The sequence below is a fragment of the Castor canadensis genome, chromosome 15 (genome assembly GCF_047511655.1).
Source record: "Castor canadensis chromosome 15, mCasCan1.hap1v2, whole genome shotgun sequence".
Taxonomy (NCBI): Eukaryota; Metazoa; Chordata; class Mammalia; order Rodentia; family Castoridae; genus Castor; species Castor canadensis.
The window spans coordinates 78178082-78190716 of record NC_133400.1 but is presented as its reverse complement, the minus strand read 5'-3'; the positions used below and the strand labels follow the sequence as shown (position 1 = coordinate 78190716).

Sequence of the window (12635 nt, the reverse complement as noted above, 5' to 3'; positions counted from 1 at the left end):
TAACTAGGCTGGAGATAAAACGAATTGCAAAATGTATAATAAGGACATCAGACTGTGATAATTTTCACATTGACAGCCCAACTGATCTAAAGGAAAGTTTTAGAAAACTTTAGAGAAAATTCCCCCAATCCACTTTCTAGGACAACTGCCCCACCTATCAAGTGTTGATTGGCTTGCGATTGCAATTAACATCAAAAGACTGTTACTCCAGAGGCACCTGCACATCCATGTTTATTGCGGCACTATTCACAATAGCCAAGTTATGGAAACAGCCAAGATGTCCCAGCACTGACGAATGGATTAAGAAAATGTGGTATCTATACACAATGGAATTTTATGCAGCCATGAAGAAGAACGAAATGTTATCATTCGCTGGTAAATGGATGGAATTGGAGAACATCATTCTGAGTGAGGTTAGCCTGGCACAAAAGACCAAAAATCGTATGTTCTCCCTCATATGTGGACATTAGATCAAGGGCAAACACAACAAGGGGATTGGACTATGAGCACATGATAAAAGCGAGAGCACACAAGGGAGGGGTGAGGATAGGTAAGACACCTAAAAAACTAGCTAGCATTTGTTGCCCTTAATGCAGAGAAACTAAAGCAGATACCCTAAAGCAACTGAGGCCAATAGGAAAAGGGGACCAGGAACTAGAGAAAAGGTTAGATCAAAAAGAATTAACCTAGAAGGTAACACCCACACACAGGAAATCAATGTGAGTCAATGCCCTGTATAGCTATCCTTATCTCAACCAGCAAAACCCCTTGTTCCTTCCTATTATTGCTTACACTCTCTCTACAACAAAATTAGAGATAAGGGCAAAATAGTTTCTGCTGGGTATTGAGGGGGGGAGCGGGAGGGGGTGGAGTGGGTGGTAAGGGAGGGGGTGGGGGCAGGGGGGAGAAATAAACCAAGCCTTGTATGCACATATGAATAATAAAAGAAAAATGAAAAAAAAAAAAAAAAAAAAAAAACAAAAAAAAAAAACATCTTTTTGTTTCCCAGAGGCCCTACCTATAATTCCCCTTACCCATTGCTAGCCCGGAAATAATTTCCACTTCACACCTATACAACACACCTACACACACATGTATGCACTTCATCTCTGAACTTTGCTTTGACCTAAGCTCTAAGATTAAACTAAAATTTAAATTTCAAGAAATATTCCTAAGGTTCTCTATATAAACAAATATGCTAGTGAGGAAGAATGAAAAAACTGTTTGCAAATATATGGAAGTACTTTTCTCAAATAAATACTAATGTTTTCCAAGGTATAGAAATACATGTATGAATCAAAAAGGAGTAACATGTCTCAGTAAAAGGAAAACCAGCTAAGTTGAATAAAGTCCATAGAACTCTGCCAGGGTGTACAGTGTCTGTAATTCCAGTACTCGGGAGGCAAAGAATCTCAAGTTGAAGGCCAGTCTAGACTACCAAGCAAGACCCTGCCTCAAAACAAAAAACAAAACAAGTAAAAAGAAATCCAGAGAATAAAGTGTATAGAACCCTGAAAAGAGTTGAAAAACTTGTTTCTTTAATGTGTTCTGAAAGTAAACATATATTTTAGAATTCTTAGTGTTTCAGAGTGAACACATATGCTTTTAGACTTAAGTTAACCAAAAGTGAGAACTTGGGAGCTATCAGTTTGTGAGTTTGAGTCCTTGTGTCAAAACACAGATAAATTGGGCCATGCATGGTAGTTCACAGCTGTAATCCCAGTTGTGAACTGAGGTAAGAGGATTAAAGTCTAGGGCCAGCCCTGGCAAAAAAACTCATAAGACTTTATTTGAAGAACAAACTAAAAACAAAAGGACTGAGAGGTGTGGCTCAATGTGCTAGACTGCTTGCTTAGCAAGTGGGAGACCTTGAATTCAATCCCCAGTATCAGAAAAAAAAAGTGTGTGTGTGTGTAAATTAAATCCCAGTCTCAGGCTGTATGTATGGGCAGCCAAACATTTGGACAACAATGTCACAGCCAAACATTTACGCATTTCTATTTTTTTATGGACTTCTACTCTTCCTTTTCAAACAAATTCATCTCTATCACAGCAGAAAGATTAAATGGACAAGTCATAAAATCCAATTCACAAACTACTATCCGTCAGAATCCTGTATCCTCAGTTTCAGAAAACTGAATAGCCTCAGTTTCAGAAAATCTCTCACAGGGAACCTGTTCCATGAATGTGACTTTCACAAGCCCCATAAAGATGAAGAGGATAAAATATGTGGGCATTTACCCAGCAGTGGGGAAACACATTTGAGGTTAGTTAAGAACTATTACAGAAATAAGAAAACAGCAACACAGATTCTCTCCTTCATATCTGGGAAGGTGCTAACCACTCTCAGACTTTTCTCAGGTTAAAAGTGTCATTTAATAAGCCCCAAAAGGAAACTTGCCTATATAGCAAAGACGCTATTGTGTAGTATAAAAGCCCATGTAGGTTCACACCTCTGCACATCTTTTATGGTGCACACCAAATGTTTTGGCTCATCAGAGTGCACAGATGGAGCAACGAGAAGACATGTTTATCAGGTAACCCTTTCTAAATGCTTGGAATTCATTAAGTCCATGGTTACTTTCACTTGGTAGAGAATCATACCTCATCTACTATGCAAGCCAAAGCTGATATTTGCAATAATACGCAAACGATGCCGGGTATTCAATCCTTCACAGCTTTTCAAACTAATCAAATGAAAAAGAACAATGAAATATGAGATCCTCATTTTCAAAAGGCCAAGATTTCTAATATCCTACTGCAAAACTGAAGAATAATGTGATGCTTATCAAATAATCTCGCCTTTGGAAAGACAGAGGCTGATATGAGCACCATATCAGCTGTATTGCAACATTAAACTGTTATTCCAAATGGTTGTGCATTCCTTAAATCTGAATGTACTGTGTGTTTTGTTAGAAACCTAGTATGTTTAATATGATGCTTCCTTGGGTGAGTAAATTTTGTTTTCTTCTCCTTGACCTAATCTTGACTCTCAAGTAATTTCCTACCAAGCTCAACTCTATTATATCCTCCTGAATCCTGACAAGGACATGATCCCATTGGGGAAGCAAAGGAAACTGAAAGAGTGCACCCAGTTTGAGAAAGGACTTTACCTGGAGGGTAGCACGGTATGGGGATGAGTGTGAACTCTCTAAGGCAGGAGAAAAAGGTTCTGAGTCCTGGCTTTGCTGAGTTTTTGCCAAGAACACATCCCTTAAACTATGAGTTCAACTTCTAAATCTTAAAAGTAAGACAACTTAAGTTGATCTTGAAAATATAAAGAAAATTTCATCTCTGATCCTACAGTTGATAACATTTTACAGAAATCACATGCAGAATCAATGTATTAATTCCAAAATGAAATTATGATTCTTTTCTATTTAACACTTTTTAAGAGCTATATTTGCAGGATGAAAGATTTCAAAAGTGAAAGCTTATTGAGCAACGAACCTGAAACCTTCATTTTACAGATGAGGAAACCAGTGGCATATTCTCTTGGGTCTTTGTGCCCTTCCACTCTGCCTCTGTGTTACCTCCAGTAGCTTAATAAGTCATCAGATTTTATTGTTACATTGTTTTAGTAGACAGATTTTATTTGGATATCATTAGATTCATTGTTGTCCAATTAATCTTCATTCAGGCCTAAGAGTGTACATGTCATCTTGAAATCATTTTAATCCTGTCCATCCTTGAACCCTCTGTGAGGTTTGTGAGCTTGGTGGATGGCTCCTTTGTGCTGCCTGGATTGAGGGCTTTTTCTTCAAATGCTTGTTCCTCTTTCCCTCAAATGCTTGTTGCAATTTTAGTGAGCCTTTTGGATATATCTTGTTAAATGTTTTCAATGTAGTTGCCTTTTATTGAAAGCTGGACTAAGATACTGTACTAAGTAAAGTCAAATATTCTGTAATTTATACAGTTGATATGGAGAATATCAACATTATATATAAAACTACAAATTAAAAATATTTCTCTAAAAATATTCATGAGACCTAACATGAAACTGATTTCCTCAAGCAAGCAGCTTTCAGCTTTCTTAGATTTGACCACATTGCATTCTTAACATGCTGTACCTTTAAATTTTACTTTCTGTGTGTACCTTATTGAGCACTCATGATAGATTGTTTACAGTGGCTAGTTTATTTGCTTTCATTTTATTTTTTTTTTGTAACCTGTTTTTCCTCTCCTGTCCACCTGATTTTTGAATTGTTTGTCTGTATATAGCTATAGACATAGATGCTACTGGCTTAGATGCAGAAGAAAATGATATTCCAGCAAACCACCGCTCCCCTAAACCCAGTGCAAACAGTGTAACGTCACCCCACTCCAAAGAGAAAAGAATGCCCTTCTTTAAGAAGGTAACATGAACTTCCCAGCTCCCATTGTCCACCTGCTCAACTGCACTGCGTCACATTTCTAGTCCTGTTGACTGTCTGTGTCCTTTGATAAGCAATAACATGCATGCTCTGTTATTCTTTGTTTCTTTTCCATGCTGCTGTAGCTAAGCAGAAGCAGAAATCGGTAAGTGTACATTGACATAAGTGTGTGTATCCTGCCACTGGCATCATTAGCATTAATTCCCACAGTTTTATTAAATGCAGTCATTTCTGTCCTAAGAAAATAATTTATCAACAGCTAATTGAGTCCAAGCATTTCAAATCAACTAAATTCAGTGAGTGACCTGTTAAAACATCATTACAGTACTTATCCTTTTTGATGGAATGGTATCTACCACCAAGGGAATTTGTGTAAACATTCAAGGATGTCCAACACTGACAACTCCATATAATGCACCTCAATTGTGCATGCTTATACTGTCTGTCTTTGTCTTTCTTTTTTCCAGAAATTTAACTTATAATCAAGCATATTAAAACAGTTATTAGATTCTGATTTATGATATCCAAATACATAGCTTGTACTAAAAAAAAGATTATTCAATTTTTAATTTAGTCAGTATTTAAACTTCTAATCCACTAGGTGCAAAATCTGCAGATGAACAAGACCAGTGGAAAACTGCAGGCTTGTTTTGGCGGTTTACTGTGAGTTTTTCCTATTGTCATATATAAATACTCTCCCAATGTTCTTGCCTTCTCCATCAGTCAGATCTCAGCATCTCACCTGTTGGACAATGGGGCTGGTGGCCACACATAGAGCCTTTGCCATTGGCCAACCAAGATGCTACACCCTGACGCTACTTGTCTCCTGACTGGAAACTGCAAGGAATTCCTGAGCTGTCTTTATTCCAGATATTCTGTTTCCTCTCAGCATGTTTTGTAGCTTCAAAGTATTATTTTTAAAGGACCATGCCCTCCCAAATTCTATTTTCCCCCCTTCTTTTACATCCCACTTTCCACAGCTACTATGCTGTCTTTTAGACTTATACTTCCTACTGCCACCAGGTATGGCACAACCATGGGTACACTCCGACACACATATATGAAATAAAGTCTACTCTCTGCCCCAGACTTTCAACATACTGAACTGTTTTCCTCAGGAAACAACTATTTTGCTATGTAGAAGAACTCTAAAGTCATTAATAAGCTGTCAGATACTAAACCACAAACTTTCATACATATATACACACATATATATACATATATTTACATATTTGTTATGATTACTTTAAAAAAGGAAAGAACTCAGCACTCTAGACAAACTTAAAACAACATCTGGATTTTTGTGTAACACCTGAAAGCCCCAACTTGGTATTCATCCACAATGGTGGGTCCATCTCTTTGATCCTACCTTCTCTTCATAGCTAAAGCTTACACCCAAGTGACTAGCAGTGCTCATAGTGTAGAAGTTTAGAAATCAGCATTGCTTAGCCACTCTGGACTTTACAGGGCAGGAATATCGACTAAATCCATCTTAGTCAACACAGTGTTTTGAAGTTTGCTCACCCTTAAATTTCAAAACTTTAGAAATGTTTATCATAATTTTTCTGCTAAATAATTCAAACAAAATAGGATTAGCTGGAAAGAGTAGATAAAGACAATGTTGTCATTATCAATAGGGCACAAAGTACCAATATTCCATCAAATAAGGTAATTTCTGTAGCTACCCCTATTAAGAAGCTGATTGATTTACCAGCATGGGTGTAACCCTTTGCTAGTTGGCAGTCACATATCAAAGGAATCAAAGACTTATCAAATACTGGGCCATTTAAGACTTGAAATAAAATTTCTTGGTAGAGGTTACTAAAATGCATGCAATTTATATTCCTAATTATAATGGTGGAAAAGGTGTTCTTATACTGCAGAGTTATAAGGACTTAGTTTCCAGACATTTCTAGTATGATCCCAGGTGGTATGAAATGTAAGAACTTAATAAATGCTTCTGATGCCTTCGGCACTGGTATTCATTCTTATTATATTCTTGATTATGTGGTAAGCTTCAACGTAGAATTCAGAACAGAAAGAAAGAACCTGAGATTCAGTGATGAGATTGTTTTCTGTGTTTTAGATTGCTTTTAGAGTGGTGCTTGTGTGGCATTTGTGCTGTCACTGTATTATGTTTGTCTTGCTTTTTTTTTGTTCAAAAATGTATTTTACCTTTATTGTGTCTATGAAAATTATTTTGAGTGCTAAGAAAATTTTAAGCAGTAAAATGTGACAGCACAGTCATGGTAACATTTTTCTTCCCTCAGATTATATTGTCTACAACTATTGGTAAAATCACAGATGGAAGCTTTTGAATTTCAAAGGCTTTTTAATTCCCCCCATACGTCACTTAAATTCAAATGAAGCCAGAAAGTTTGAAACTGACAATTTTAAGCAAAAATAAAATGTTTTTGAATAACAGGCTGATGCAAAAATTACATTCACACTGTGTATCAGTTTATCAACTTCTGAAAATAGCTTAAATTATTCTTTTGGTGCATGTGTTTCTTAAGATATTTTTTCACATATTCCTTCTTGATGAAGAAAGAATTAGAAAGAGTTTTATACTGCTAAAGAATTATAAAAGCAATGTGCTTATCCCAGTGTTTAGAGCCACATCTATTGCTCTTTTACATACAAGTTTATTTCTGGGTCAATTTAATATTTTCTGTTATCAAAAAAGCCAGTTTGAATATAATCAAACAAGTTGGGTGTTATCTAATTTTCTGAAAAAATTTATCTGAAGCAATTAGGCTGAAAAATATTGATAGTTTTAGAGACTGCAACAAAATTTAGCTCCTTCTTTGCTCTTCCAAAAAAGAACTACATCACTGCAGAATGGCATGAATTAGTTATGTAAAGGAAACATTAGCTAAATTAGATTTTAGAAACATATTAGATATGCAAGTTGACAACGAACATTTTGAGGTCACTGAAGCATGGGTAAATATATTATCACACATTAATCACCTTCCTTCCAAGATACATAAACCTTTCGATTTGCTATTGTATAGCAACCAAGATGTAGAAATCAAATGCCAACATATAGAAACCAAATCCAAAAGCATTAAACCATTGTGCTATAAACAGATTACTATTTATTGGAATAAGCATGCATACCAATTTAAATGGAATTTTCAAGAATTTGTTATTGAGAGTCACAATATTTTGAGATTAGGTTTTATGCAGGTAAGACAAACATCTAAGATGCAAAGGTAATAGACTGTTTCTTCCATAATTAACCACTTTAGTTCTGATCATTTCAACTCTTCAGAAAATTCAAATGGATCAGAAGCAATATTAACTTCTAGTTGAGCCTAAAGTACCTATTCTGCATGAGGCATGTTTCTGTTTGTTGCACCAAGTAGTTTTTGTTCAAAAGCAGCACTTCCTGCTTTTGGAACAAATAAAACAATAGCATTTCTTGAGAAGAGCAAGAAAACTATCAACCGTTCATTCTGAAACTTTAGGAAAATAAACCCACCAAGCTTTGGTTGGGTTTATTTAGAAAAGAGGCAAAAAATTTAAAGGAAAAAATGTAAAAGCCTGGAAAGTCAATGCCTCATATATTACAGAGTTCAGAAGAAAGTACCTTATTAAACACAAAATATTTCAGTGCCCATGCCTATGAGATGTTTGAAACTGTCTCCTCTCTCTGCAGACAGAGCACACTCCTCCTTATGATGTAGTACCTTCTATGCGACCAGTGGTTCTGGTGGGCCCTTCTCTGAAGGGGTATGAGGTGAGTGACTGTCCTCTGTAGTGCACTCGACCTTCTTCCAGTATGAAGTGCCCGTGACTCTGCCGCTCACTCCTAACTCTTGAATTCCAACTTAGAGCTCATGCAGCAAAACACTTTTTTTAAAGCTCTTATACATGTTTCTTAATGATTTCTTAATTATCGCTTTGGAGACTGCTCTAGCTGTAACTTACCCAGTTTAGGTATAATATCAAATGGACAGTGGCTGAAAGCATTGCAATATAACTTGTTATCACTAAAACTTCACAAATTTGGGGGATTTTGTCTTTTTAATCCTCATTTCATCTGGACTCAGAAACAGAACATGAAGTAACCTCACATGCTACTTTTCCCAAATGCAAAGCTGAGGTTTTTCAAGTGTTCCAAAGAGAAGTAAAATCGGTATATTCTAAGTGTTGATAATTTTATCACAGTTAATATTTTTATATTTTAATTTTTTGATTACTCAATTTCAGGTCACAGATATGATGCAGAAAGCATTGTTTGATTTTTTAAAACACAGATTTGAAGGGAGGTGAGTATTCCAGAATACTTGGTTTTATGCATTTTGTCATGAAGATGACCAGACTCTAACAGGACAGGCAAAGTGATCCCAAGGGAAAACTACTTTCTGACATCTCTAAGGTGATAGGAAATAAGTCTCACTGAGGACAACCCAATCTAATATGCTTGTCAGTTTCCTTTGTACATCCTCAAGCTCCTGCACCTGTGTCCATAAGCTAAATTTGGCTCCAGGCCTGCTGATTAGTCTAACTCTCCCCCTTTTCCAACTTACCTAAGCAAATCTGTATTGGGTATATTCTATGTGTCAGGCATTGAGAGGAGCCCAAACTGACAAGGACCTTGGGAGTCTGTTGAAAGGTGCCCTTGAATCAAATAATCAATAAGTGGTGTAGTAAAAGTTAAGCTGGCTCCTGAAATATCAAAGACCCGAGTCCAAAATGAAAACCTCAATATTTAAACTAAGAACAGATTATTAGGAACATATAGGAAAAGTGTATATTTCTGAATTTCGAACATGATAAATTTGGTGCCTCTCATCTCCACATTCCTTTCTTTCTTCATGCTAAAAATATAAGTACAATAGATAGTATCTGTAGGTTTCAGTAGTTTGTTTTTCACCATACCCACCCCTAGTACTATTTCTGAGAAAAAAGTAGGGAGGGAGACTTAGAGCAGGACAAAGCTGTTAGTAAGGGATCAAGCAAAGAACTGACAGGAAGAGAAAGCAGAAAACAGAAACTATGTTTCAGGGTTCAAAAAGACTGTGTATTCAAGGTCTACCTAACCAAATGCTAAGTAGATTTTTTAAATATTCTATGACTTCATGAAATATTTTTTAGTTTGTGCCAGGAAATACAGATTTTGACTGGCCAAGTATAAAAGGCATACCTAATTTAACTTTTACCGCCTTACTCTTGGCTCTGTCATTCATCACAATTTAGAATTATCTATATACCTTAAAATTCTTTTAGAATAGGCACTATGCTGTCCAAGAGTGAGTTAACCCACTTCCCTTTTTTAAATGTCAAAAGACGGGAAAATGGGATGGAATTTCCTGACTTAAACATTTCTATTTAAACCTGAGCACATTCTGAATTTACAAGAGATTTCTGCCAGAGCAAATATCTTGGACCCGTGTTCTATGGTATCAGCCATCCAGATTGATTTCATTTACATCTGAATGTTGGATCAGTTTATTGTTTCTGGTCTGCATTTTTTTCCACAAGCTATTACTAATGGACCTTCCTTGGCACATCTTGATTCAGAGAGCTAGAGTTCAAGACTCTAGTTCTGATATCATCAACTAAAGGTCCTAAAAGGAAGTAAAAATCCATAAGGTAGAATACAACAGAAAGACATATAAAAATTAGACCTTTGTTTTGTTTTGTTTTTTACCCATGGCAACATATCCAAGGTAACTATATCATTAAATGTCTTTGCTTTTGGCAAGACAAGACAGTAACAGAGAAATCATCCAAAGCCTCAGGTATGTGGCTATACATGATCTATTGAACAAATTTATTTAAAAAATTTAAACCCACAAGGGAGAAATTATGAAAGGAAATGTTGATGTTAAAAAGTTTCTGGATAATCAGGAATTACTATTCTTTTTCTGAAACCCAGTTAAGTTTACTTGTTGGAACCTGGAGAGTTGTCAGAACTACTATTCTGATTATTAAATAGGTTAAGTGTGTCAGGCAAAGACAGGATGATCAGTCATGGCCCTCTTTGTGTTGTGTGCAAGAGTAGTGCTAGCCCAGTTAAAATTGGTTCTACCTTAACCGGCTGTCATGTAAACAACACAATCTTCAGATTTACCTTGTGGGACAATGATAGGTAAATACACAAGAAAATCATAAGCAAGAAGAAAAGCTACCATTTGGGATAAATTCACTTTTCTTCCCCAGTGACTTTGCAAATGTCAGCTATCAGCAGTGAAATATTTGGAATGCGTACTGAATTGTCATAGGGATATTATACACTGTTGACAGAATCTTACTGGAAATCCATAATCCTAGGAAAGATCACATCACATAGCTGTTTTCCGGTATAGGAAATTTACTTAGATGTGAGAAAATGTCTTTGAAACTGGTGGTGTTCTACCCTGGCTGCACATATGAATCAACTGAAGCATGTAAAAAGAAATTCAAGGGCCTGTATCCCACCCTTGCCTTAATAAGATCTATAGGGCAGGATATGGGCATCTGAAACTGTAAAGCTTATATGGTAATTTCGAGATACTTTGAGGGTTGAGAACCACTACTCAAAACTGAACTGTCCCCAGGAATTTTGCTCATAGGATAGGTATGCTTCATAGGATAGGTGGATTCCCAAGTACCAAAATAATGACAGTTCTCAAGCAGAACTTGAAGAGTTGAAATGATGGCCACCTTCATTTAGCCTACAAAGCTAATCACATTAGCAGGCCAGCAGAAGCCTTGCTGAGCAATATAATTGTGTCACTGTATTCCCAGGACAGTCCTCATCACAGAGCAGCTGTCTCCTGATGACCTTTTAGAGGCTTATAACTTGATCTCTGGTCATCAGTAGTGATTGGGACCCACTTATCTGTAATGATACAATGCCTAGTCCTTCCCTCTGCCCAGACCTCCATTCTGTAATATCCATATGGCTTGTTCCCTTTGTTTCTTCTAGTCTCTGACATATGTCATCACCTTATCTGAGTGGTCATCTCTGAGCACCAAAGTCATACCCTCCACAGCACTCCTGTCTTTATCCTCATTATCCTGAATTACTTTTTAATGGCACTAGTCATATCTAACATCAGTCTGCTTCTCTTCATTTTCTGAAGTTTAAGTTCCAAAGAAGCATCCTCCCCCCTTTTTTGTTCTTGCAGTTTTGGGGTTTGAACTCATCACCTTGTGTTTGCTGGGCTTGGCAGCCCCTCTACCATTTAAGCTGTGCCCTAGTCTTTCTTTTTTGTTTTTGGAGAGGGGGGTCTCACTATACTGACCAAACTGGATTCTAACTCCTAAGCTCAAGGAACTCTTTCACTTCAGCCTCCTGAGGAGGTAGGGCTACAGACACAGGCACCAGCACCACCCAGGATTCACAGGTAAACAGTGATTGACACACAGTAGATGTTCCATACACTTGGTGACTCACTCAGCAGCCATGCTGGTGATCAATCTAAGGGAAATTCTGTTACCTGAGTTAGAGCCAGAGCTTCCCAGATGGCTTAGCCCAACCATGCCATACCCACCCACTCCTGAGTACACAAAGGCATTTAAAATAATCACTGGGCTGGGGCTTGGAGGCTTTAGCCTGATCTCACTTATTAATGCATTGTGAAATAATTAAATGATTATTTTAAAATTGGGTTTAGTGTTTCTTTCCTGACTGTTGCCTTTTTTGTGTGTGTGTCAGGGATCAAACCCAGGGCCCCAAATAGAAGGTAGGCAAGCTCTACCACTAAGCCCCTAGCCCAGGTTGGTGTTTTATAAATGCTAAAGAGTTATTAAAAAAAAAAACCAGCAGCTCCACAATAAAAAGGAATGAACTGTTGGGATATACAACATGGACGAATCTCACATCTATTATGCAAAGTAAAAGAAGTTTTAACTCAAAAGGCTACATACATATGATTCCATTTATATGATATTGTGGAAAAGGAAAAACTGTACGGGGCAGTTAGAAGCTCCAGGTTGCCATGGCAAGGGGCAGGCGGGAGGGTTGACCACAAGGAGGCAACACAAGGGAATTGTGGGGGTGATGGGAAAATTCTATATTATGAATGTGACAGTGAATATAGAATTCTCTGAATTGGTACAAACTCATGGAACTGTACATCAAAAAGAATGAAAACACCCTGATTTGCAGAGTAGTCACTTTTGACTGATTCATCTATATCTTTTGGTATTTCCTGATTGCCTTTTAAAGTGCTTGCTACTTGAGTTTTCATTGTTAAGCATCATCTATTGACATCCTAACATGAAGAATATTGCCCTTTCAAGCATATTCTTCCATTCTCTCCT

At 37.0% G+C, this 12635-nt stretch overlaps 1 protein-coding gene across 17 annotated transcripts in view; it reads left to right on the top strand.

Moving 5' to 3' along the window:
- Window positions 1-12635, top strand: part of Cacnb2 (calcium voltage-gated channel auxiliary subunit beta 2) — a 345042-nt gene that overhangs the window by 314890 nt on the left and 17517 nt on the right. For 9 of the 17 annotated variants that reach the window (XM_074056559.1, XM_074056558.1, XM_074056560.1 and 6 more), the window contains 3 exons: window positions 4222-4355; window positions 8038-8118; window positions 8592-8650. In XM_074056559.1, coding sequence (XP_073912660.1) covers window positions 4222-4355; window positions 8038-8118; window positions 8592-8650 — 274 coding nt within the window. Of the gene's footprint in view, window positions 1-4221; window positions 4356-4498; window positions 4519-4974; window positions 5037-8037; window positions 8119-8591; window positions 8651-12635 lie in introns of those variants that run through there. The other 8 variants (XM_074056563.1, XM_074056562.1, XM_074056568.1 and 5 more) reach the window with 3 other exon arrangements.